Source organism: Pleurodeles waltl, chromosome 3_1, assembly GCF_031143425.1.
Source record: "Pleurodeles waltl isolate 20211129_DDA chromosome 3_1, aPleWal1.hap1.20221129, whole genome shotgun sequence".
Classification (NCBI taxonomy): Eukaryota; Metazoa; Chordata; class Amphibia; order Caudata; family Salamandridae; genus Pleurodeles; species Pleurodeles waltl.
In genome coordinates this window covers 86,472,694-86,499,370 of record NC_090440.1, presented here as the reverse complement: position 1 = coordinate 86,499,370, position 26,677 = coordinate 86,472,694, and the positions used below count along the sequence as shown (strand labels likewise).

At 45.6% G+C, this 26,677-nt stretch overlaps 1 protein-coding gene across 3 annotated transcripts in view; it reads left to right on the top strand.

The window, feature by feature from the left end:
- The window catches only part of ANO1 (anoctamin 1), a 616,593-nt gene that overhangs the window by 572,891 nt on the left and 17,025 nt on the right, over positions 1-26,677 (top strand). For all 3 annotated transcript variants that reach the window (XM_069221899.1, XM_069221898.1, XM_069221900.1), the window contains 2 exons: positions 9,893-9,945; positions 23,906-24,090. In XM_069221899.1, the coding sequence (XP_069078000.1) occupies positions 9,893-9,945; positions 23,906-24,090 (238 nt within the window). The remainder of the gene's footprint in view (positions 1-9,892; positions 9,946-23,905; positions 24,091-26,677) is intronic.

Here is a 26,677-nt window from a genome sequence, read left to right as displayed (position 1 = left end):
TTTCTTACGTTACCATGGAGCGTACTCATTACTTTTCTACTCCACTTCAGAAAGGAGCTAATAAGCATCTCTTTAAGGAGCATCTCATCTATCCACTATTCTTAAGGAACCTCCTGATTTCCCTTCTCTTGATATGGTCATATCTTGAATCATTCCACTCAACCTTGAACATTTAGGTTTGCTCTACAAAAATTCTAGTACTTCCACAAGTATAGAAAACTGTGGGTGGTCTTATAGTATCGTGAGTCATTTCCATTCCTTGATATCCCAATAATATCCAACATTATATTAAGTTGGTAATGAAGGATGAGATTATCCAGGAAATATGGTTGTCTGTGATAGGAAATTGGATGTTAGCTCTTAGTGCCTTTCCTGTCGCATCAGTAGCACGATCAGTTGCCTAGTTATGAATTTCCCTTTTATATGTAGATGGAAGTACTCACACACGGGTTTCTGAATCTCAATTTCTGTAGATTTCGAATTGCTAGAGGGTTGCCATGGGAAGAGCAGGCCAGCAGAAACAGTACAACAATTTTCAAGTTTCACCTCAAGGAAGTGGCAACCAATCGGTACTCTTGGCTACTATGATGTTGTCACACTCCAGAATGAGTGTGATATCAAAGTAGCTGAGAGTACTCATTTGACTCATTATCAGCTTTTATTGATCACATACAAATAGTTCCTTACATCCCATACCAATATTGAGACTGCACTGTTACTGGGAATTCCAAAATATGGTTATGACCTCTATTTCACAATCCACCTAGGGGTGGAAAATCTGATCCTTTTACCAAGTACTGATCCCCTTACATTGGTTGCAATAGGAGACTAGACTCAGTTTGGCATAGTTAATTCTGCCTAATATCCCTTTATTTTATAGAAATCAACTTACTGTGTCTCAAAATGGCTCCGAGCGGGGCTGTGCCAAGAGATGCCAACAAGATCCATGCTTAGTCTGATGTTCCGAAAGCTTGGAAGTCTCAAGCATCAAAACAGGCATTTTCATTTGCCACAGATTCAAGAATACCTTACCAAGGAGAATCCATCTGCCTTTCTGATAGTATTTGCAGAGATTTAAAAACATACGTCTTCCTCAGATAGGATAAGTAGGTCGTGATTAGCAGAATATTCGTATAGTTTGTTGAGATAAATCTACTGAGCGGGACTACTGTCTAGAGATGCTGTTCGTTACAGTGAACAGATGTCTATTACTTCAACATCTTTTAGAATATGCTACTAATCTCATGCCTTATAGTATGTTTTAGTACTAGCTGTTAACATTTTGTGATGTAACGCTTTCCCCAATTTAAATTGTATTTATTAGATTTGAATTTAAATGTAATGGATTTCATATTTTGTTGTGTACTTCAAGTGCTCCATATAGCAATTGAGGCTACTGCAGCGCTATGTCAGCTGCTCAGAAGGAAATAAATGCAATGGACAAGAGTACCAAAAATGCTGAGATAACAAAGCAAGCAGCAAAAGATAGTGAATTTTGAATATATAAAGTAGTACTCGTTTACGTACTCGTAGGTGCCTTTGTGACTGAACTCAAAGCACCAAAAATGGAAATAAAATGGGAATATTCCGGGAATTTTAATGTGCAATCAACATGGAAAAAAGGCAGTGTAGTCTTTGCACTTTAACTACTAGGGACTTGGGGCCAGATGTAGCACGCAGTTTGCACGTCGCAAACAGCGAATTTCACTGTTTACGACGTGCAAACTGCACTTGGCAATGCACAAAACCCCTTTTGCGATTCGGTAACCTGGTTATCGAATCGCAAAACGGGTTTGCGAGTCGCAGTTAGGAAGGGGAGTCCCCTTCCTAATTGCGAGTCGCAGTGCAATGCCAGATTGCTTTGTGACCGCGAACCCCGTCGCAAAGTAATTGCAGTTTGCACCCATTTCAAATGGGTGCTAACCCATTCGCAAAATAGAAGGGGTCCCCAGGGGCCCCCTTCCCCTTTGTGAATGGCATTAAAAACATTTTTCCAGAGCAAGCATTGTTCCTATGGACCACTGCCTGCTCTGAAAAAATGAAACAAAAACGTTTCATTTTTTATTTTTGTAATGCATCTCAGGACTGCATTACAAAAAAAAAAAAATGCTTTATTTAAAAGTAGTCACAGACATGGTGGTCTGCTGTCTCCAGCAGGCCACCATCCCTGTGAGTGCCGCAAGTCTCAATGTGGTCGCAAATACGAAATTTCCTAGCTATCGTGAAGGAAAGTTTCAATTCTATTAAGGACACGGAGGCGAGGATTATGCAGATCTTTCTTCACTTTTAATTAAACAGCAAGTTCAAAGTAAAACAAAACATGAACAAAAAAACTACAAGTTCCATGAGCCCGCCGCCATGGTAACGAGTATCCAATGATGTGCGCTCCTTCACGTTGGTATAAGTATCCCGAAATGCGTCACACTTCCTCGACTTCACTGCGGAAGGAATCCTGGTAGAGTCAATTGGTCGTAGTCTCGGAACCTACCAAAAAAGGTATAATTAGATGCAAATCCGATAAAACACAGATACATACTGACTGCAATAAAGTCATGAACCTTAAAATACCTCTAAATAGAATGTGATCACATCTGAATCAAGTACAACATGATGTATTTAGAACATGATCAGAATGACAATAAATAAATGTACAAACTCAAGTATACTACCTTGTTACGTAGGTAGATGTAATCGGGAGGGGACATACCAGCGTAAAGTATGTTGGTGGGATAATCCTCGCCTCCGTGTCCTTAATAGAATTGAAACTTTCCTTCACGATAGCTAGGAAATTTCGTATTCTATCACAGGACCGGAGGCGAGGATTATGCAAGTTTAAAGCTTACTCACCACAAGTGCGGCTGCTTCATGAATTGGTTTAAAGTAAAACTTTTTAAAAGTAGACTCTGAAGACCAATCAGCAGCATGCATGATGTCCTCCAATCTGCCCCCCACCTGTATGGCTTTGGAAGCCATAGCTCCCCGAGTAGAATGGGCGCCAAAAACCCGAACATCTATTCCTGCCTCAGAGAGAATCCATCGAATCCATCTGGCAATGGAAGGGGAAGAAACCGCCTTAAACGGTTTCCTTATGGAAATCAATAACTGCTCGACTCCTGGAGGTCTACAAGAACTGGTTACTTCCTCATAGACTTTGAGACAACGAACCACACATAGCTTCGGGGAATCAGGAAAAGCGGGATAGGATACCGACCTGGTATTAGACTTTGTCCTCCTTGCAATAGTAAACGTGACTCCCTCTGGAGTAAAGATACGAGCGGAAATATCCAATGCTCTGACATCGGACACTCGCTTACAGGAAATGAGGCAGAGAAGCATGGCCAATTTGGCTGACAATTCCTTTAGTGACAAATATTGGTTGTCCCGCCAAGAGGACAAGAGAGTAAGAACTAAGTTCACGTCCCAGAGTTCCGAATATCTGGGTTGCGGAGGTCTGGAGAGTCTAATACCCTTAAGAAGTTTACAAATCCAGGGATGCTCCCCGATCGGGAGATTGTTAAGGGGCGGGTGGCCCGCCGAGATGGCCGAACGAAAAGAATTGATAGTGCGATACGCTAAGCCAGATTCCCCTAATTCTGCAAGGAAATTGATGATGTCGGTAATACTGGCCCCCATGGGATCGCAGTGTTTGCCCACACACCAGCGAGACCATCTGTTCCATGCAGATCTATATCGTTTGCATGTACCCGGGGCCCAGGCCTGTGCGATGAAGTTATTAGCCTCCTGCGAAAGTCGGTTGTCTTGCCAACGATGCCGGAAATTTTCCAAGCTATGAGGGAAAGATGACCTTGAAGGACCAGAGGGTGATAGGAACCCAACGGATCCAGGAGTATTGAGGGAAAATGCGGGAGGCGAAGAGGACACTCGCACGAGAGTTCCAACAGGGTCGGGAACCACGGCTGTGACCTCCACCAGGGGGTTATCAGAACCACCGTCGCCTCTTGGCGGCGAACCTGAGCCGCAACCCGCGGAATGAGGAGAAATGGGGGAAAAGCATAACCCTGAAGGGTACCCCAATGCTGGAGAAACGCATCTACTGCCGCCGCTCCCGGATCCGGTCGCCAGCTGAAGTATAGGGGAAGTTGAGCATTCCAACGAGACGCAAAGAGATCCACTGAACAGGGACCCCAGCGATCCATGATCGGCTGAAAAATCGAGCGATGTAGTCGCCAATCGCTGGGATCCTGGAGAAACCGAGAATTCCAGTCTGCCCCTACATTCTGGACTCCCGGAAGATATTCTGCTGTGACTGAGATTTGGTGTTGAAGGCAAAAATGCCAAAGATTCTTCGCCAGTTCCGCTAGGGCTCTTGATCTTGTTCCCCCTAAGCGATTTATGTATTGTACCGCCGATACGTTGTCCATCCGTAGTAGAACAACACATGAGACTTTGTCTCTCGTGAGAGATTTGATCGCAAAAGATCCCGCCAGGAGTTCCAGGCAGTTGATATGCATGGTTAGTTCCTGCGGGGTCCAGCGTCCCCCGAACGATATGTCTCCGCAACGAGCCCCCCATCCCTGGCGACTGGCGTCTGATTCGATCACCAGATCCGGGGCTGCACCAAAAATGGCCCTGCCATTCCATGCCTCCATGTGGTCCAGCCACCAAAACAACTCCGTCCTTGCCTCTGGAGACAGGGAGATCAACTCGGAGTACGTGACCCCTCGGCGAAGGTGAAACGCTTTCAAGCGTTGCAGGGCTCTGTAGTGTAGGGGACCCGGAAAAATGGCCTGAATCGAGGAGGAAAGCAGGCCGATCACCCTGGCTAATTGACGTAGCGAAATGTGGTCTCGTCGAAGGACTTTCCTCAGTTCCTTCTTTATCTTGGAGATCTTCGGCGTCGGGAGACTGAGAGACGCCGATCGGGAATCCACTAGAAACCCTAGAAAGACTAACGATTGAGTCGGAGTAAGTTGCGACTTCTGTTGGTTGATCACGAAACCAAGGTCCTGGAAAAGCGCAATAGTTGTGTTCAGATTGAACATCAACTGAGACTTGGACTGGTCCATCAAAAGGAGGTCGTCCAGATAAATTATGAGGCGTATGCCTAGCAATCTCAGTTTTCCCACTATTGGTTTGAGAAGTTTTGTGAAGCACCAAGGTGCCGATGACAGGCCGAAGGGGAGTGTGGTGAATTCGAACATCTGGCCGTTCCATATGAATTGCAGGAATCTGCGATGGGGCGGAAAAATGGGGACTGTGAGGTATGCGTCTTTGAGATCCAGACGAACCATCCAGTCTCCCTGTAAGAGGAGGTCGCGGAGCATGTGAATACCCTCCATCTTGAAATGTCTGTAAACCACCCATTCGTTGAATGCCCGAAGGTTGATAACGGGGCGAAACCCCTTGTCCTTCTTCTCCACCAAAAAGATGTTGCTCACGAAACCTGTGGGGTGAAAGGAAGTGAAGGAAATGGCTCCCTTGTGGAGAAGGGCCTGAACCTCTAATTCTATGAGCTCTGAGTTTTCTGCCGAAAATACGATGGGCGGAGGCAGTCTCTCCTGAAGTGGGGTACCCCAGAATTCTATCTGAAAACCTGAGACAGTTTGGAGAACCCATGCGTCGGAGGTAATGCGCCTCCAATTGTCCTTGAAAAACCTCAATCTCCCTCCAAAATTTTTTGGGGAAAAAGGGATAAGCCTCACCAGAGGGACCTCCAGGGGCGTTAGATGCTCCTCGCGTGTTTCTGGACCCTCTGCCTCTTCCCCTGCCTCTGTTGGGGAAGAAAATTCCTTGTCTGCCGTCCCTCCAACCGTTGTTCCGGAAGGAACTGGGGCCTCGCTGGAAAGGACGGCCGGAAGAGCGACCCCTGCCTCGCCCGGCCCCGCCAAAAACCTTGTTGGGGAAAATCTTTTTAATGGAAGATTGCGCTTTATCCAAAGCCGAAAACGTAGCCACAAACTTCCCCAATTCTTTGACAAAAGGGTCGCCAAATAAATTGCCTTGGGCAACAGCCCCTGCCTCCGAGTTAGATAGTTCCCCCAATTTGGGGTCGATTTTGATTAATAAAGACCTGCGTCTTTCTGCAGAGATGGCACAGTTCGCGTTGCCCAGGAGACAAACAGCTCTCTGAGCCCATCCTGCGATGATGTCCGTCTGTAGGGGAGTGTTTGCTTGCCTGGCACGCTCCGCCAATTGAACAATCTGTGTGAGGGGACCAAGGACATCAAGAAGTTTATCTTGACATGCTCGCCAGGAGCGGTCAATCCCTTTTTTGGGATCCTTGGTATACTTTGCAAAAAACGTACACATTTTAGGGTCAATATCAGGTGTACAAGCGACCTTATCCGATAAAGACGGGCGTGGGCACTCCGCCCGTAGCCGGGCCCGCACCTCCTTGTCCAGAGGTTGCCTAATTTTGCTGGCGACATACTCAGCCACCTTGTGGTCTGGGCGCCACTCCGAGGAACGTGGATGGTAGATACCCTCCGGTTCAAACATATCAGAGTCAGAATCAGCGCGATCCGAAGGATCTGGTAAGGTAGCCCCAGGGCGCCAAGGGCGACCTGAGTCGTCATCCAAAGATGATGAGTCCTCATCTGAACCTCCCATGAAGCCTTTGGGGGATTCCAAATCAGGGTTCCATAGGTGGTGAAGCTTGTCACCCATTACCCCGGGCAAACAGCCCTCCCGGGAGGGTAAGCACGTATGCGCGCGCGCACTCTTGGGATGGGAAAAAAACTCGCCCTCCTCCAGGTGCCCCGCGTCGCGCTTGCGCAGTTTCCTGGGAGCCGAAAGGGTAGAGGAATCACCCTCCGCTCCCGTCACACCAAACATGCCCGTACCTCTGGACACCTGTTCAGTAAGTTTAGCTACACTATCCCTAAGAGGGGCTAAAGCGTGGGAAATAGCCTGTGAAAACAAAGTGTCCACCCCGGGGGGGAGGGTACGGCGAGAGGAACCCTCACCTGGGGACATGTTGGGAAAAGGCTCATTTTCTTGAGAGGAGTGCATAATGAGGACTGGACAGAGTGCACACCCAACAAAAAATATGATATATAGGGTAAAATCCCTACCCACTCTGTCACTGTAAGTGCAAGAAAAAAAAAAATAATATCTTCCCTAATGGGGTAAACCTTACCCAAATGGGTGTCACAGGTAGGGACAAAACTGTACCGAAGGTACAAACGTGTAATTGAGGGCCAAAAAACCCTTAATTTGGAAAAAAGAAAAACAAACGCGAGGCGCGAGCGCCGAGCGCTGAGAGCTACATGCTCTCCGAAAGAAAAACAGCGTGCGCGCGCCCTCTAGTGGGCCCGACGTGTATTTAAACACGCCGGAGGGAAGAAAACGAAAGAAACGCTCGAGCGGAACGTTCGTTCCGGCGAACGAAAGACAGAAAATGCAATTTAGCAGAGACGCGCCAAAGCAAACAGAAACCCCCGAACCGGAGGCAGAAAGGCACTTATCTGGCTCACAGCAGTGAAGAAAGAGGAAGTGTGACGCATTTCGGGATACTTATACCAACGTGAAGGAGCGCACATCATTGGATACTCGTTACCATGGCGGCGGGCTCATGGAACTTGTAGTTTTTTTGTTCATGTTTTGTTTTACTTTGAACTTGCTGTTTAATTAAAAGTGAAGAAAGATCTGCATAATCCTCGCCTCCGGTCCTGTGATAGAATTGCGACCCACCTCATTAATATTAATGAGGTGGGCCTTTGCGACCCCTTTGCGAGTCGCAGATGGTGTCAGGGACACCATCCTACATTCTGAATTGCGACTCGCAAATTGCGAGTCGCTCTGACTCGCAATTTGCGGGTCGCAATTCAGAATCTACTTACATCTGGCCCTTGGCCCTTTCGAAGCCTAAAAGCATGTACAGGAGTATTGTTACCCGTACAAATAAATGCTTTGTGACTCGTCCCCTACGTTGTTTGTAAGGGACAGGATGGCTTGTTGAAGTCTTCAGGAAGTGTCCCCCAGTTGCCTGGGGCTGGTGCCAGGGAGATTAGGCACTGGGAGGGCTGCATTTCTCGAACTTCTCTTAGAGGTTAAGCCTGCCTCTTAAATGAGATTACTCCTTCAGTGTCAGTAATGAAAGAATGTCTGTAGCTGAACAGACAGATGAATAAATATACTTGAGGGGCCCAGTGAATGCAGTTCTTAACATTAATTCTTTCTGGTAAATCTTTGGCTTGGAAACATTTGTTCGTTCTGAAAGATCTGATGAGTGGAAAAGGTGTTGATGGAGTGCACACGCAAACAGCCCTTCCCAGGAAGCTGTCAGCTCAAAGGGATATATTCAGTCCTTGTTGGACACTCTTCGCTTACCTTCTCTCAGTTGTAAAATCAGTTTTTACCTTGTGAGGTAAAGGCCAGGTTCAGCCTTAAAACCCTAGGGCATAAGTTGAACCGTTTTCCTAATTTGTTTCTAGAGGGATGAACTGGTCGAATGGTTCCACTTCTCAAAAATGCACCCTTGGAGCATTTGTGGATTTTGGGGCAGGGATACTGGGTTCCTGACTCTGATACACCGGCTCTGTCTAGATCGCGCGCGCAAGCGCTCTGACGTGTTGTAGTCTCTGTGGGCTATTAACCACGCCCACTGCATACCCATCACTATCACTCGTTCATTGGCTTGCCTTTCAAAAATCCTTTGTTATCATTGGTAAATGCTTTGCGTTTGTCCCTGCTTGGGGCACTTTTGTTACCGCCTTGGCTATCGACCCTGTTACATGGATAATTTCACATTTGCCAATATGTTTGACTGCGAGAGAACTTCTTTTTCCTTTTGCGTCTCTCCTTCGCTCTCATGGAGGCCATGGCACTTTGGATCGTCTGCTTATGTCAACTGTTTTACTTTTCATTTTCAATTTATATGGCAAGAAAAGTCCAATTAGGAACTTACAACACTAATAGCTCAAACGTGAGACCCATTGCATTGCAAATGTTTGTTTCTTATAGCTTTCTCCTTTTTTGAGGAGAAAAACACAGAAAATGTTCCTTTACCTCTTTGCAGGCGGCAGGTCTCAGAAAACGAGCAAGTAAGGTTCAGGGAAGGGGTTGGATGGGCAGATTGTCAGGGCAGGCTTGTGCCTGTTTGGGGGGAGCATTGTCTGCACCCCTTGTACTGTACAGGTGGGGCCTGGCTGTGCTGCCCGTTCTGGTGTCTCCTGGCCTGGAATTATCAGGTCCGTAGCTCATAACTCATGTCCAAAAACGCTTGTCATCCAGAGTCATCACTCTGGACGAAATTCCAGTTTGTTTTGTGGACCATAGTAATTTTTTAGCCTTTTAACAGGCCACCGTGAGGGAGCCTGTGCTATGAAACCAGAGAGGCAAATCTTCTGAAACATATCAGTTGTTGCCATCATATACCAGAGACTCCTACCAAATACAGCACAAGTACGCACATATGCTCATGTACACACATACTCTCCAGACACATACATACATACATTTTGAAGCACCTCACCAGGTAGTCTAGTTGTTATAATATATGTACCTTCTCTTACCTCTCCTGGCCGTGTACTTGTGCACATTATTGATTATTGCCTGCCACTACTTATGTGTGTGAAATCAGCCCAGCAGGTGTGGGACAGGGACCATCTTATATCATGGCCATATAGGGCTGCCTATGGCATGAGCTCAGGAAGTGAATAATTATCCTCAGAGGTCATGCAGCATCAATACCAGCTCAATGTGTGTTTTGTGGCAAAATGTGCATAGCGGTTTTTAGTAAATTATGATAGAATATTTATTTCAATAAATATGAGGAAATACAGAGATCAGCAGCAGCTAATTATTCCCCCCCCCGCGTTTCAAGGGGGTAACATATATTTCCTGAGGAAAAATGATAGATTGTATGCAGCAAGTAACCTCTTTCCTGGGCCATGATCATTTTTGGTAACAATTTCATTTTCTTTTTTAGGCATTTGGTACAATATCTTACGAGGAATTGGAAAGCTGGCCGTCATTATAAATGTAAGAGTTGTCTGAGTAATTTTCGAAATAGCAATTTTTAGACTTTTCTAAACGGTTATATGGTGAAAGATGTGGGTGAATATGTAATTCAGTATGTGAATGAATGCAGATTTTGTATTGTTTTGGTGGTACTGTAAGTATGTTAGTGTGGAGACATTTTGTCGTATTAGTAAAACTATATTAAAAGATTAGCTACAATAAATATGTTGATTTTTTTGATTTTATGACTAGCAATGCCTACCTTAAATCAACTTTTCACAAGAAATAACCAGATAAAAAAAAACTGGACCTGTGTCTTTTGCAAGTTCATTTACTACTTGCCCCGGCCACAGGATCTGCTATATAACAGAATGTTTTCATTAATGTGCACAATGTAGTGAACTGGTAATCCAGTTTAGTGTGTTCCGTGCCTTATGCTAAAATCTGTGTCCAGCCTATAAATCACAGGTCTGAATCCTTGTGACTCCAAAGATCCTTCCATCCTATCAAGGGAGGGGTCAGTTTGGGAATGACCTGAAAGTTATAAGGTAGGGTAACGAAAATAATAACATTCCAAAATATGACTAGTGCTGCTGGCAATCCAGTTGATGAGAAGAAATTTATCAATTTACAGTCTCTCTAAATTATGTTCACAAATATTATCCACAAAACACATCTTTTCCTGCTTCCTTTCCTGGTCCAGAAACATGTTGACAATAACTTTAGGGAATCCATCACACTTTTAATGACTCCCAAAGTTCTGTGTTCTCAGTGGGACCCAATGTCACCTGAAGGATTATGGCTCTACGCCCAGGAGGCCAGAAACATGTGTATTCTCTCTTCAAATAATTTCCTTTTACTTTGTATGATAGATTCTTTATGCATAGGCACACAGCTTCAAGACATAGGCCATGCTGAAGTATTTCTTTTGTGAAGTGAAACAAAACTATAGGATGTGTCAATGTTGTTTTTAGAACAGCACGGGAAACTGTACAGTGTCTAGCAGCTATGTTTAGAAGTCATTTATCTCAAAGGAACTTGACTTTCTTTTTAATTTTAGCTAGCAAACAGCTGGATTAATAGTGAAAAATTACGCAGACTAAAAGGCCTATCATCCCACATTCTTATAAACTACTAGTTTCTGCAACTGGTCTAGACCTGGAGATTGAGCCAAAAATGTCAGTCTGTATGTCTTGTGCAAAGAATGTACAAATTTGTAGTTGAATTTTTGATTATCTGCTTTGTAATTTATAAAAAATAAGAACCATTGTGCCTTTTTAGCCAGAGTAAATTCATGTAGTTGCTGCTATCTGGGGCAGAAGAACAAATCTGTAACGACAAGTAAATGCTCGAAAATATATTGTTCCGCTGTCATCAATAACACCAAAATGATGCAGTTTTTTTGTTCACCGACCAATGCACGAATCTTGACCCATTTTTATTAACAAAATGGGACCGTCGACTCAGTAGCAATGAGTCTGAAATAAGCTGAAACGCGTCCACTAAAACAGCCAACCACATATATTGTGCATGCTCACTCACACCAGCATCCTACACCTACCTAGATAAGTGTGGTTATGCACCATATAGTACAAAGTCCAAGAAGATCAGGAAACTGGGTATTTTACCATTCAACCGAAGTGGTCCAAGTGGAGGATCAAGGAAGCTTCACTCCCACTGAGATGCACCTCTCAAAGAGACAACCACAAAAACACTTCAACCATTGCACATTAGGTCTGGTGGGTGACAAGCCCCATCTCAGAACACATGCGAAGGGGCATGGAGCACAACAGCAGATGCAACACAGTGGAGTCCATTGTCACCACTTTTGGAAATTGTATGTGGGCAAACCCAACCGCTGACTCCTCCAAAAATTCTAAGGGGTTGTCATGGAGGACATCTGCATGGCTGGGGAGGAGCATGATTTTTCTGTAACTATTGGAGGTCTTTCTGTAGAAGGTGGTATCCTCTCTGTGCTTTGTCTACATTGGAATAACCAGGTTTCTCGTTTGCTTTTTGTGGGAAGTTTAAATGGTTAGGAAAGGATTGTTGGTTTCCTGTGAGCTTGTGTGGAGCTGTACTGTGGCTGTCAATTAAGGTTGCGCAACGAGAGACTCAGTTGTGCTGTTTTTTGTATCAATCCTCCATTTTAAGCCTGTTAACCACTCTTCATGGTAGAACAACATGGTGGCCTGGCAGGACGGTTTGGGCTGACCCATTCTGTCATGCTCAGTTGCAAGGGGGGAGCATCAGTCGATACCATGTGTTTACTCTGCTGGCATTACAACTTCCTGCCGAAATTACTACCTCCTAACTACAAATCAATCCCTTTATCTATGAATTGTATGAAGCACTGCACAGCAATATTTACCAATTCGTTTTTTTTTATGTCACAGGTATCAAAAGTATTTGTTTACACATAGCCACAATTTTATGAGCATGCATTGGCATGGCCGAATTCCCAATTTCCGGACATCTCATGACTAGCATGAGATGTATAGCAATGGTGACATTGTACTGCGGAGACGTTTAGTGACATATTTTAAGATTGTGCTGTAAACTATAAGAGCAGTGAAGACTGTTCCAGAACACGAATTCGACATTTCTCAAAAGGTCAGTGCTTGTAAAGCCCAGTATGGGGGAAGGGCAGTGTTTGCAAGCCTCTTTTTCACATTTGCCTGACTCGGCCCAAGCCCTGCCTGCCACCGATCTGTCAAGAATTTCACCCTCTCTATATAGGCCTGTGCACGTCACACCCACGGAGGGGGTCAACTGTTAGCATATGTATTACTCTGGGCTCAGTTTACCCTACTATCCAGTGCTTCATTTGTGCTTGTTGTTTCCGGTGCAGAGCACCGGCACTTATTTTTGAGGGCTGGCGCTTATTTTTCTGCCTCATGCATTTTCTGCCAGCAAAATACTTATATAGGAAAGACGGAGGAAGAGAATAACGAAAAAGCGTCCCAGTGGGAGAAAGCAGAAAGCTGCAAGGGTGATCTGAAGGGGCAGGGAGTGGCTGTAAATGGTCTGAAGAGGCCCGAGATGGCTTCAGGGTTACGCTGCCTCAGTATTCCGTGCTCTCACATTGAATTGCATCCGTCGCGTGTTTAAGAGGAAGGCTTTGAGCACCGGCACTTTTTTATTTACAAAGTAAGTACTGCTATTGCCCTATCGCACCAAAAATAACCATTTAATAGCTAGACATTTTATGTACAGAAGCCGAAATCTGGATAGCAGCAGTGAAAGTCATATGGCATCATGTGAACACAAACATAGAACTCAGGCTTGTGGCATGCCATAAAAAGAATAGTATTTTTGTGATAAATGTTATTATCCTTGTGAAATATTTTCCATATGCGTATTATTGTTACGCCGGATCCGGGATCCCTGCAGCTACGCACGCGTCTGATTGTGTGACATAAACAGCTCGTGGCGCTCTCCGGCAGAGTGCCACTGTGTTCACACCTCCAGTTGCCCTCCCGCCCTCACACCTCCGGCGTGGAAAGAGTTATTTCTTCGAAGAGTGCTAATTTGCAGCACGCGTGCCTCGGAGCGCTGATTAGCGCCTGCAGAGCTGGCTGGGGAGCTGTGATAAGTGGCGCCCAGGGAGGCTCCCCGGTGTTTGCCACTTCGTGATCTCGTGCCAGCAGCAGGGCTCCTCCAGTTGTGAACGCAAATAACACAGCAGAGATCCACCTGTTACCATTAGGGCTCATTATAGGGGGGAGCCACCCCGGCAGAGATGGTGGGGGGCGGGTGAGCTCCGAACAGCAGAAGCCACAGGGAGGGCACAGCAGCTTGCCATCTGCTGAACGTGCAGCACAAAAAGGGTAACGCCTCGTTACTTTGTGCTGAGCTGCCTAGACCAGCAGCAGCTGTCTGACCTTTGGACACAAAGCCTACTTTACACCAGTCTAACACTGACAATTATAAACTATTTGTTTAAACAATTTAGCCTGAGAAGCTGAGAAAATATATTCAGGCGTAAAGTTTTTTGTTTGTTATTTTCTGAGATTATTGTCCATTGGTGTTTGGGGTGAATGTCTGGATTACTTATTGGTAATATTCATTACTCCTATTCCTTATTCCTCGTGCCATTTCTTAAATCCCTCCTTTCCTTTTTATTTTGGGAGTACCTCTGGAGGCTTGGTAAATTTAGGAAGTGCATAATACTTGTTCCCCTTTAATTCTGAAGGGGCCGGGTTGTATTTTCTGTATTTTAATTAGGAGTTGCTTATTAGAGGTGACTGTGGTGAGTCCTCACCTCACAGTTAGTGGCGTAACAAGGCTCCCACAGCCCCTGCGGGGTGGGGCATCCCCGAGCTCTACGGGCCCCCCTCGGCACAGTACCCTGGCCGGAAAGCTCCTGAGTCATGTGGGGGGGACGGGGTTGGGGGTCCATGTAGTTTGCAGAGGGGCCCACTCAAGTCTTGTTACGCCACTGCTCACAGTATGTATATAGTAAGGAATGGGAGGAGGTAATGGATGAGGGTGGACTGCCCCCTCTTTCGCTCCTGAGTGGACCCTGTAGGGCATTGGTTCCCAGCTTTTTGACTTCTGTGGACCCCCACTTATCCGTACTAGAAACCGGGGACCCCACTGAATCATTACTGAAAGCTTGGGACCTAATCTGTTAATATTATTACTTTTTCTAAGCAGTCATGGACCCCCTAGAGAGGCTTCACGGACCCCCAGGGGTCCCCGGACCACAGGTTGGGAACCACTGTTGTAGGTCACTTATCTGACTGTTAGTAACCAGTGCAGGCTATGGGCTGTTAAATATGGAGGAACCCTATGGGACTCTTGTCCTGTGCATGCCATGAGTGGTTCCTCTCTCGCTCCAGGGTGGACCCTATGTTCATTTATCCTGCCTATCTGTAACCGTTCAAGGCGCATGTTGCTCCCCTGTCGCCCCGATATGGGCGCTAGGGGCTTTTAACCAGGCTGCCTGTAACAAATGTATATTGTGAGCTGCGCCTCTGACATTTATGGAGACTGTGTAGAGGTGCTGCCTGGTTGTCCTTAACCAGTCCATGACAAGTGCTGGTCCTGGGTTAGTCTAGGGGCATTTATCCTGACTGCCTATAACTAACCAGCATTTAGCCCCAGCAACGTCTCAGATAGGAGGCAGGGACACAGAATCAGACATGAGACAGGGATGCAGGAGCACTTGTCACAATAACCTCACCCAGCAGAGAGCACAGGAGGAGGCACAGGACCAGCCAAGCAACCACAAGGGTGGGAGGACCACACATGTCCACCAGTGAAGAGCCATCCTGTTCCCCAAAAGGAGCGGGCACAACCCAGCCACAAGCCCAGTGGGGAGGCAGTAAATTGTAGGCCAAACATGGGGTCCAGGACATCATAGCCAACAGTATAATTATCAGGGAGGTAGGGATGAACACAGCCATGAAACATGGTCCCGATCCTAGCAGGAAACGCCGGGTAAAGCCCGAAATCAGCCCAAATCCCAGGACAAAGTGAGGGTGGTGCATACCTGTCCATCAGTGAAAGGGCTCCAGTGTTTGTAAAGGGGAGGGACACAGCCACCAGAAGCCCAGCAGGGAGCATACTGGGAAAGCCCACACTCAGCCACTGCAGAACCCGGGGGAGGGGAAATTAATTTATAGCAAGCACAGAGGTCCAGAGCTTCACTAGCAGACATACCCAACACTAACCCCCAAGCATGTTAGAGAGCATTGAAGAGCAGGCCAAGCACCGGAAGTGCACTGAGTAGCCAACAAAGAGCCAAGTAAGGGGGAGTGGCTATGACACAATAAGCAGCCGGAAGCAGTGAGAAGCAGAGCTCCTGTCAAGCGCCTAGTCTAGCAGGACCCAAGCCCAGCCCACATCTAACAAAGAAGAATGAAGCACTCACCTATGCTCCAGCAAAGGGACTCCAGTGCTCACAGCGGACTGGTGCACCCTAACTCCAGCCCAGAGGGGAGCAAACATGGAAAGCCCCGCCCCAGCCTGCGGGAGGATCCACATTAAACAACATAAGAAGCTGGTAGAAATACTTAGAAAAGGAACCATAACTATAACCTCACCCAGACGGCAGCAATGGAAGGTCAGACCAAGTACAGGAACCATCACCAAACAGCCCCAAGCAAGCATAGAATGGGGATGAGGATGCACGTAATGCCAGCAGATGACAAGCCCAGCATTGACCTAGGAGGCTACACAAAGTCAGGAACACAATCCGTGGCGTGCAGAAAAGGCTCAACCAAGAAGTCCCATCCAGAAAGGAAAGCACAAGGTAACTAACTTTCAAATGAGACAGGCAAATGAGGAGGTTTCTGGGCAGAGGCAGCCATTATAGGCACAGCTGGAGGATTTTTTTTGTTTGTTTTATATTGGCAACAGGGTGCCATTCTCTGGACTGTGGACACACCTCATGAGATAAAGACTTAGATGAGGAAGTGAAGAGGAGGAAATGGTATTCCCGAGGAGGGGCTATGCATGACTTTGTTTGAAAAAGAGTAAGATTGCACAGTGGGCAATCTAGTAGACTGTAGATGCATCAATGTATTAGCACTGTTGTAAACATTGTTAATCAACTGCAGAGCATCCTGTTTAATTTGTGCTGGTCTCATACATTTTTCACCGGTTCTACAGAATCTACGGTTGAGAAATGTCTCACCCAATTGAAATGAAAATACCCCTGGACAAAATATTTATTAAGCTAAAAAGATTTGCAAAATTCATGAAATTTGTGAATTTCTTTTTACTCAAATTTCACAAAATATCATATTAATCAGAATTATGTAACTTTCTTTAAGCAAGCAAGCCCTTGTATGTAAACCCCCCCAGAAATGGCAGCTGAATATTTGTTTGTACAGAAAATGTCTCACTGAGGGACATTTTCTGGTAGAACCAGTCTCCTGCTGTTATGGCACAAAACTTTTTTACACAATGTGTGTGCTTGCCTAAAAAAGTCATAGAAGCAGGCAAGCCATATTTCACTCTGAACCATAACTTTGTGAAATTTTCAGGCAGTTCTCTGAAATTTCACAATTACAAGACACAGTTTAGAATACACTTCACTCTATCACTCTTCTAATGTTTGGTTTGTTCTAGCCAAGCAATGTGCAGCCAAGGAGGGAGACTGGACAGTTGAGATGGGACCAAGGAGAGCAGGAATATCAAAGTTGTTCTTACTTTTTTTTCTCACATTTTTGAGTACACAGGCATTCTCAAAATCCCCCTAGCATCGCTGAGACTGACTTGGAGTGATACATGTATATGTTCAGCCCCATAGATCTTTAATATGAAGACTAAGATGACTGGTTGATAACCAGAGAAGATGCCATCTACATTTCTTCTTCTTCCTCCACAAAGTATAAATATGGGCCTTAGGCTTTGCATTAGCGAAGGTAGACACTGGAATAACAACACTGGGTTTGCAATATTCCATAATAGTGAATTTGCCAACCTGCTCAGAAGGATGGGACAGAAGTCCCAGCTCTGTATCCACTCACTGTAGCCGAATGAGGTGGCAGCGTTGCATTAATGGTGTTTTTAAATTTACCTAAAAAGGCAAAATTTACTCATTGTAGCAGGGAAATGGCCATGTTAGTATGATGGAATGGCCTGAGCATCCAAACCTTGACTGAGCATTGCTCACTAGGATTTCATATACACTAATACTGTTACCTCGAGGCTAAGCTTTCCAGCATTCATTGCTTCTGAAAACATATGTGTTTCTCAATGATATCGTCTGCGGCAGACAGCGCATTTTAAAGGTACTGAGGGGGGAGGGGTTGAGGAGGGGGCAAAGCATGAACGGGGTGGTAGAAGGTGGGGTTAATAATAATAAAAAAAAACTTACCTGGTGTCGCCGGCTGCCTCGCGCTCCTCTTCCTGGGCTTCCTGGTCCCAGCAGCTTCGAAGACTACCTGTGCAATCCCTGCACTACTCATGCTGTTACCGAGCATGAGAGCAGCGCAGGGATTGGCCTGAGCAGGCTGGTTTACCACTCGCTCAGGCACAGGGAGTCTGTGCTGTTTCTCCGGTCCAGCTGTCAAATACAGCTGGGTTGGAAAAACCTAAATGCACATGTCTGTTTGGCCGGCTTAAGACGGCCGGCCAAACAGACTTGCGCTCTTAAGCGCACACACAACTCCACTCCTCCTCCCCCCCCCCATGGCCCAGCCCCGCCCCTCCCTACACTTGCTGGCTAAACCAGCAGCTGAAATATAAAACAATTTTAAATTTGTTTTATTTTTCAGCTGCTGGCTCTGAGCCAGTGGGGCAACGCTCCGACACCATGGCGGAGGAGCCGCGGCTGGATATCTTGATGTCCGTGACTGGTGCCTGTGCTAAGGTGCATATTCCACAGAGCATTTATGGATGAATGGAAGCCTTCATTATTTAGGTCCTTATGGATACTTGGAATGACCAATTCTTCACCTTGTATATTTCCCCAGGTGCCAGACTAGATCCAGAAAACTGAAAAGCAATGCTCCTGGATGCTAGCAGGTGGAACTCCACGCGAATGATTTTACACTCTGGAAGTGTCAAGTGGAGTCACGCTGGTGTCAAGTTCTTTTCTCTCTGCCCCTTCATAAGCAACCCAGAGCTCTACTCTTTTTTTCTTTACTCTGTGAATTGTTTCTTTCCTTCAAAAGTTTCCAGTGTGCAAGGCAACATGTCACACCCTAAGGCTATAGTGTTAAAGCCTCGTAGGGACTGGTGCAAACAGATGTCTGTGGCACACCGCTATGAGGTGTGTTTCTGGTGGCTGGGTGTAGATCACGATTCCTAGGCCTGCCATGCCTGCATCCAGATGAACCCGAAGGCCATCTACCCTTTCTACCATGTGTGCCCCTTTAACACCAGCATCTGTGCCTACTTTGGTTTCAGCACCAAACTCTGTGTAAGTCCCGCAGTTCTTGATGCTGGAATCAATGCTGCCTAGCCGAAGGAGGAGCTGCAACCCATTGTGGCCTCATCCCATCACCTGCACAGCAGATCTCCCAGTCCTTTCGAGATCAGGGCCATTGGCAATAACAGACTGCACCAGGCCATTAAGAGCAGCATATGTCCCAAGTCCCATCCCCTCTGGCAACAACCTCAAAAACCTCTTTAGTGCACCCTTAGTGTCACACAGCCATCTAGTAGGAGACATGGTCAGCTACTTCCTTTGAGGGTGGCAGAGCATTATATCTGACAAGTGGGACCTCCAAATCATCCAACAGGACTACTCCCTGTCATTCCTTTTTGACCTTTCACCTACATTACAGCAGCTCTCAGAAGATCATCTGTCCATTTTGCTCCAGGAAGTGCAGGCCCTTTTAGCAAAAAAAAGCCATAGAGACAGTAAGTGGGAACTGGATGTTATTCCTTCTAATTTCTCATGCAAAAGATGGACAGAGGCCTTATGGTCAGGGAGTCGCCAATGTCCCATGTGACCCACCCCCACAAACTCAGTACCTGCCCACCCGGCCATCAATGACCAGGCCTGCGACCAGCTCTTTCTTTGGATTAGAGGGCATAAGACCTCTGGCTGTATTTATTTTTACACACACAAACAAGTTATTAGTAATCACAATCTTTTGCAGAGTGACCACATTATTTACATATTTGTTTACAAGTGAAAATAACCTAACAACAGAGACGCTAGTACATGGGGGTTACTTAACCACAGCTAGTTGTCTTGCTGTGCAACCAACCACATTACCCTTCCTGAGTGAGATCATGACTGATTCAGTTACACTTCCTCTTAAAACCCCCATCCAGAGGATGGGGCCCTCCTTTATGGGAGGTCCCTATCTTCCCTTTCCCATCCTGGGAACTCTCCCTTACCGGTAGCACTTGTACAAGGGGCCTAACTGCCCTTAGGATTCCTACCTCGGGCATCCTCTACCCCCAAGTATTTTTTTCCCAAAGCACCTGTGCTAGTTTGCCTCAACTGTGCTTGCATGGGTGGATGGCAAGTAAGGGCCACATGCCAGTAACCACCCACAAACCCCGTGCCACTACAACCTCATTCCGACTTACTGCCAGCACCCCTTTGAGGATCCAGTGAACCTGATGCTGTTTTTTGGGGTGTAAAAGGATATAAAGGGGCTCAAAGTGTCCCCACCAAACATTTTTTAACAAATGGCATTCAACAGACACCGCATTACTTGCTACAAATTCTAGCTTAAAATTCCTGCAAATAGAAAGCATTAAACAGCTGTACCAATTCAAAAATCTGCCCCATGCTCTCACATTCTCCTTACTCCTTGCTCTGGGGATGGTGGGTGGGGAAACAAGGACTCAGCCTGTGCATCTCCCAGAGGTCAGTGAAGCGGAGTGGGACCATAAGAAGTGATGTGACCTCTCAGCCAAAGGATGGTGGCTGGGGGTGGATGTAGAGTGGAGCCATCCATCTTCGGTGCCCAGTGGGAATAGAGAGACCAGCTCTCCACCTCTTGCCCCCTTTTAAAAAGCGGTCCTCGCTGAGTGTCCGTTCCAACCATGGGAACACCTTAGTGATTCTGAGCCAATCTAGGTGTAAGCAATCCTCATTCCTGGCAGCCTCCAAGGCCCGGGTTGAGTGCCACAAACCCAGTCCCCTGGCTCCCCAGCTACTCAAGCCGGCTGTCCCAAGTTGGGAGAGCCTTTTCGATTGTCGTTTCTGGCATTTTCACCCTCTGAATCCCTCCCGCAGGATGCCTATTTTCACATCCCTGTTCTGCAGGGCCACAGGCACTACCTGTGAGATCCAAGGTGGGATACAAGCATTTTTAGTTTGCAGTGCTCTCTTTCTGCCTCACCAGTGCCCCTCGGGTGTTTACAAAGGGGATGGCCATGGTTTCTGCCCATTAGTGGAGGTTAGGGGGGGGCAAAACAGTCAGTCGCAGATCACCTCCAGGCAACAGCAAACCTCTTCACATCATTGGGGTGCTTAACCAGTCTTTGAAGTCATATCTCCTTCATCAGAACTATCCTGTGTATGGTTTACTTTAGCGACTTTCTTCTGGACCAACGAGCTCAGGATATTCTGGCAATAAACCCAATTTTTCCTCTCTGCTGAGGATAATCCTGAGGCTTCTTGGCCGTCTTGCCTCCTGAATCCTCCTTACTGACCATACCCAGTGGCTCATTCAGCTCTTCAGTTAGACCCGAAGTCTCAAAGGGCCCAGCACTATGGAATCTGTCAGATTTCATCCAGGTTTTGGAGGAAAAGATTTGCAATGGTGGCTTCTTAACTGCAGCTGGAGCAGTGCTAGACCCCTTTCCTACCCCGCCAAGAACAGACGGTGGTGAGAGAGGCAATACTATGGGGTTGGGCAAGCCATCTAGGAGATGTAGAAATCAGAGGACTCTGGTCTCCATTGGTGTCCCACCTCCACATGAACCTGTCAGAGCTTTGGGTTATTTACCTGATGGCTGGCCTTCCTGCCAACCATCAAGGGCTGGAACAGGTTCTCACAGTCAACACCACAGCCATGTAGTACCATAACAAACGGGGGGGGGGGTCTTGAGTCCTGTGACAGGATGCATTGCTTCTCTGGACCTGGCTGAGCCATCAGGGCATTCCTCTGGTGGCAAACCACCTTGCACGATCTATACCCGCCAGGGCAGACAAGCTCAGCTGCCGACGCAGGTCAGATCTAGAATGAAGTAGGCACCTGGAGGTGACACAGGGCATCTACCAGCAATAGGGAGAACCCTGAATCGATCTCTTTACCACAGCTGGGAACACACAGTGTTTACACATTCACTTGAGGGAGTTCCAAAGAAAACCCTCCCTCGGAGACATATTCTGCCCGTAGTGGGGCAAGGTAGTCCAGTACGACCTCCCGCCACTACCTCTCTTGCCTGAGTTTGGGAAAAGATCAGGAACCAAGCTCATCCGATCTAAGAGCCCCAGTCAGGATGAAACCGATCTTGTGTTTCTTGTGATCCAGTTCAGGGAGGACCTAGCCTGTTCTGGCTGGACTGTTCCTATTGGAGCAGGGTCGAGACTGATTTTCATATGACTGGGTCCAAACTGAGGTGGGATGATGGACAAAAGAGTGATGAGACTGAATGCTACGCCAAGTAGTTGCCAGTGGATTGACAAATTGCATGCATTCTTCCCGTAGCCTTTTGTTTGTTTGATGTGCCATACTAAGTGGCAAAGGTATGTCCAGACGTGGATCCTTTGCCTACTTTTCCACTGGAACCAAGCTACACCTGACTAAAGAGCCCCAGTCAGGGTGAAACCGGTTTTGAGCGTCTTGTATTCCAATTCAGGGAGGACATGGCCTTTTCTGTGTTTGAAGATCTGGTTTCAAGTCATCACAGTGGCTCTGGATTGGCTACAGTGATTATTGTACCCGAAACGTCTGGGCCTGAGTTGGTGTCCTCTGATCAGGCTGCCTCACAGCAGCAGGGTAGGGTCTTGCACCCGGGCCTGTGTAACTTACTTCTCTGAGACCATACTAATGGCAGTATGGCACTATACAAACCTTGGAGAACATAATGTTGGTTAACTAGGACAGTATGATGTACTCAAAGCTAAATACAAGGTGTACTGTCTGGCTTCACAATACATGCAGGCTTCACTACTAAAAGCAAGACACACAGAAAGCTGGTAAACAAGAGACACACAGGCCCTCATTACAAGCATGGTGGGTGGTGGAGGCATGTGCGGCCAGAACACTGCTGGCCCTATTAGGAGTTCACCGCAGGGCCTTAACATTGACACCGGCTCGATTAATCAAGCCGGCTCCAATGTGGCGGTGCGGCGGGTGCAGCAGCACCTGACGCGGTTTCCACTGCCCATAACTCAGGCACAGGTAGTGGAAAGCGCGGCGAGCTGTCCATGGGAGCCACTGCACTACCCATGTCAAGTGCATGGGCAGTGCATGGGCCCCAATGGGGCCCCCGGCACCCCCTTTCCGCCAGCCTTTGCATGGCGGGGCTACCTCCATGCAAAGGCTGGCAGAATGGAGACTCGTAATCCCCAGCGCTGCCCTGGCAGATTACAACCACCAGGCTGTCGACTGGGGGCAACCTGGCGGTGCCGGAGGTCCAACTGTGGTGCTTTCGGCACGGTTGTAATGTCGCGTTCAGACTGCCTCTTTGGCGGCGGTCCGACCGTGACCCTAGCGATCTGGTGATCGCCAGGGTCATAATGAGGCCCACAGTCTTCACTGCCTAAAACTAGATACAAAGACCTCACAGATAAAACCACCATGAATAGAGGACTCTCCTCTACACACCAGCACCTAGGTCTCACTGCAGACAATGCCTCAGAGATAAACAACAGAGACACAAGCCTCACTGCTAAATACAAGACACCAGCCTCATTGCTAAATAAAGCTCACAGGCCGCACTGCTAAACACGAGACCCTCAGCTTTCAATGCTGCACAGCAATGCACAGCTGCTTAAAGAGTATGAAGCACTATATAAACACCTTTGAAAGAAGTACTCAAGCAGCAATATTACCTATAGTTTAATTAAACGTGGAATCACATTTCATGTAATTCAGGCTAAGCATTTGGTATAAATGGGTATGGGATCCTATTGATTTGTCTAATCTGACATCATTTTGAAACTATATCACTTTTGATGCATAAGTGGTATTCTCATTTCTTATGGATAGCTGTCTAGTTTGTATGTAAGCTTCTCCTTCTCTATAATTTATCCATATCCTGGACATGCAAGTCCATTTTTAGCACTGCCTCCATATGTAAAATTCAGTATATTGGTCTATTCACTGTCTAGAATCTAAAGGTGATGACCAGCATTTCTCTAAATTGTGCATTTTTTCCAAGTAATCATATTGAATGCATTCAAAATGTTGTATTTGTTAATGTTGTGTTTTTATTATTTTGCTAAGCCAATTTTACGGCTGATAAAATGGGTGGCACTGCTGATTTAAAGCATTAAATTCTTTATTGGTTGGATGATGGTCATGTGTGTTGAGTCGTGTTGGTTGGGGATTTTGTGGATTTCATGTCTCTTAACACTGCACTCATGCTGTTTACTGTCACGGTTCAGGCATTTGTGATCTCATTCACCTCTGACTTCATCCCACGCCTCGTGTACCTGTACATGTACAGTGCAGACGGCACCATGCATGGCTTTGTGAACCATACCCTCTCGTATTTTAACGTCAGTGATTTCCAGCCTGGAACGGATCCCATTAACCTGGAAGAGCTTGGCTACAATGTGGAGATGTGCAGGTAGATCATTTCTTAGAATTGCTGTAACATGTTCTTGTGTGTCTTTTTGTTGGATGTTTCACTTAAAATTTTTAAGCACCATGCTGAGTTCTTCCATCATGCTTTAAATTTCCAAAAGAAAGTTTTTGTGGAAATAAACCTCCGTATCATGCATTAACATAAACATCGGTGTGCTGATTTTCTGTCTTACAAATGAATACGTTTTAATGTTGAGGCTAATCATAGATACGTATCAACAAGATTTAACAAGAGGGGTGTAGACTTGGAATGTGTGGTTTCTCCTTGAATGTTGATTGTGTTTAGCAACTTGGCATAGAAAGAACCCTTATACTATATTATTGATAATGACTCCTGAGTAGACCCCCTCAATAGACTTCCAATAACTTGGTAGCAAATGAAAAGATATTCCACTTGAGAAAGTGTATGCATGCATTTGCAAGGAGATTCTGACTAGAGTAATCAAGAGAATGAAAGGTACATGCATGCATACATGTGTTAGGGACCCTGAGAAAACACCCCAGGTAGGCAAGATAAACCTGGTTTATTAATTAAACATAGGCTAAAATAAATCTAAAAAAAATACACATATTTTGTTTGGGAGTATTACATTGAGTCTGATCTTACCAAAACACAAATATATTGGGAGTACATTCAACAGACCTTAAAGGTATAATTCAGCAATATTTAACAAACATGTTGAATTAATTCCTAAAACCTCTGTTGTATGTGCAATACATTTGAGTTTTGATAAGACTGGAGAGATTGGATTCAATGTAATACTCCACACCAAAATATCAGTATCCTTTTGATATTTATTATTGCTTTAGTTCCGCCAAAGTATTTTAGTCCCTGATAGGAGATGTCCTTCAAGCGAGCTTTGTACCCAACAGTGTAGAACTCTGATTCACAAGGGTAAAATACATGCCAAATGTTCAGTATACCCAGAATCTATGTAAAAGACTACATTTTATATTTATTTTATGTAGATTTTATGTAGATTTGAATCTAGGGTATAGCCTAAAAATCTGACATGGCTCTGGGTTTGTAGAACTAAGTTGGCCACCCATGGTCCTATCTAAGTTCTAAAATAAATTAAGTGAGCAGCCATGATTCGAAAAAACCTCCAGGTGTCCTTTTCCAAAGGTCAGTACTCTTCCTCCATGTCTTTGCCTTGAAGATCAGTTTGCTAAACTCTTGTATCAGTAAAGACTTGTCTCTGGTCCCCAATAAGTCTCTGAAATATGGAAGACCACTTTTAGTTCCAATTGTAGAACAATAGATACATCATTTATGTAGGAAACAAAACAACTAATAGTTGTTGCTATTCACTAAAACTTTCATGTTGCTATCACAGGGTCTGCCTTTCCAGCTCTTCCTTTTAACTTATGCTAGAACTTGCATTTGGAACTAGATACTTTTTTTCTTAAAATGTACATGAGCAGTTTTATCTAATGTGGAGTGCCTCATTGCCCATCAGGTGTGTTTGTGCTTCATAAAATGTTAAAAAGTAATTATTTATAATCCATTGTTGGACCCCAAACAGAAATATAATTGCTTCTATTTGGAGTTATGAAAAAAAACATGGACATGGAGGAAAGAAAAATTCTCACCACAAATGGAAGATCCATGCCATAGTCTCAGGATAACCGAATGATCTTCATTTATATGTATGGTGTCTACATTTATCAAATGTGGCTATTGTGAAAATCAGCCATGGATATGCCCATCCTGAAAAACAAATTTACACCTCTTTTCAACTCTATATTTGAAAATCTAGAAAAATATGAATTAAGTAACACAAAACTAGAAAGATTAACAGGAAGTGACATCACTGACTTTCTGCAAAAACACCTTTAACAAGAAGAAATCAGACAAGTGGAACCCATTTCTCACCACCCATCTTAAGAGGAAGTGACATCACCACATTACAGCATCTACCTTTACAGGAAGCAAAACTCTGGTTTTGTCACAACAATCTTTAAAAAGAAGAAACTAGACAAGCAGACCCCATGTCCCAAAATCCCTTGTGACAGAAAGTGTCATCACTACTTTCCCCAGCATCCCTCTTTACAGGAAGGGACTTAGCCACATTTCCCAGCATCCCTCTCTATAGAAAGTGACATCACTGGTACTCCACCAGAAACATCTTGCCTATTCCCTTGTTTCAGTCAACTTCTCCTGTTGTCCCACAGCCTGGCTATGCCTAGCTAAGGGCAGTCATAGACGAGGTTGCCTCCTGTATGGGTCTGTTAGGGCCAGGAAGAGCTTTGGGCAAGAATTACTTACTCTGGGTAATATACACATCATATGTCTCAAACACCATATACCACAACCCATCCCAACACAAACCCTGAGCCCACACATATCTAATTTGCATAGCAAACACTGAGAGCGTCATCAACATCCCATTTACTAGCATACATGTACCACCAAAAAACAACATATGCTCGTCCTCATTCTTATCAGCACGCACTCAGCAGTTCTCCACACCCCTATAATTGCAGACATTGTGACATAACATCAATTGGATGCACTATTCATCACAGAAACATGGCCCACACCAACATCCACAAACATTTGAGATGTT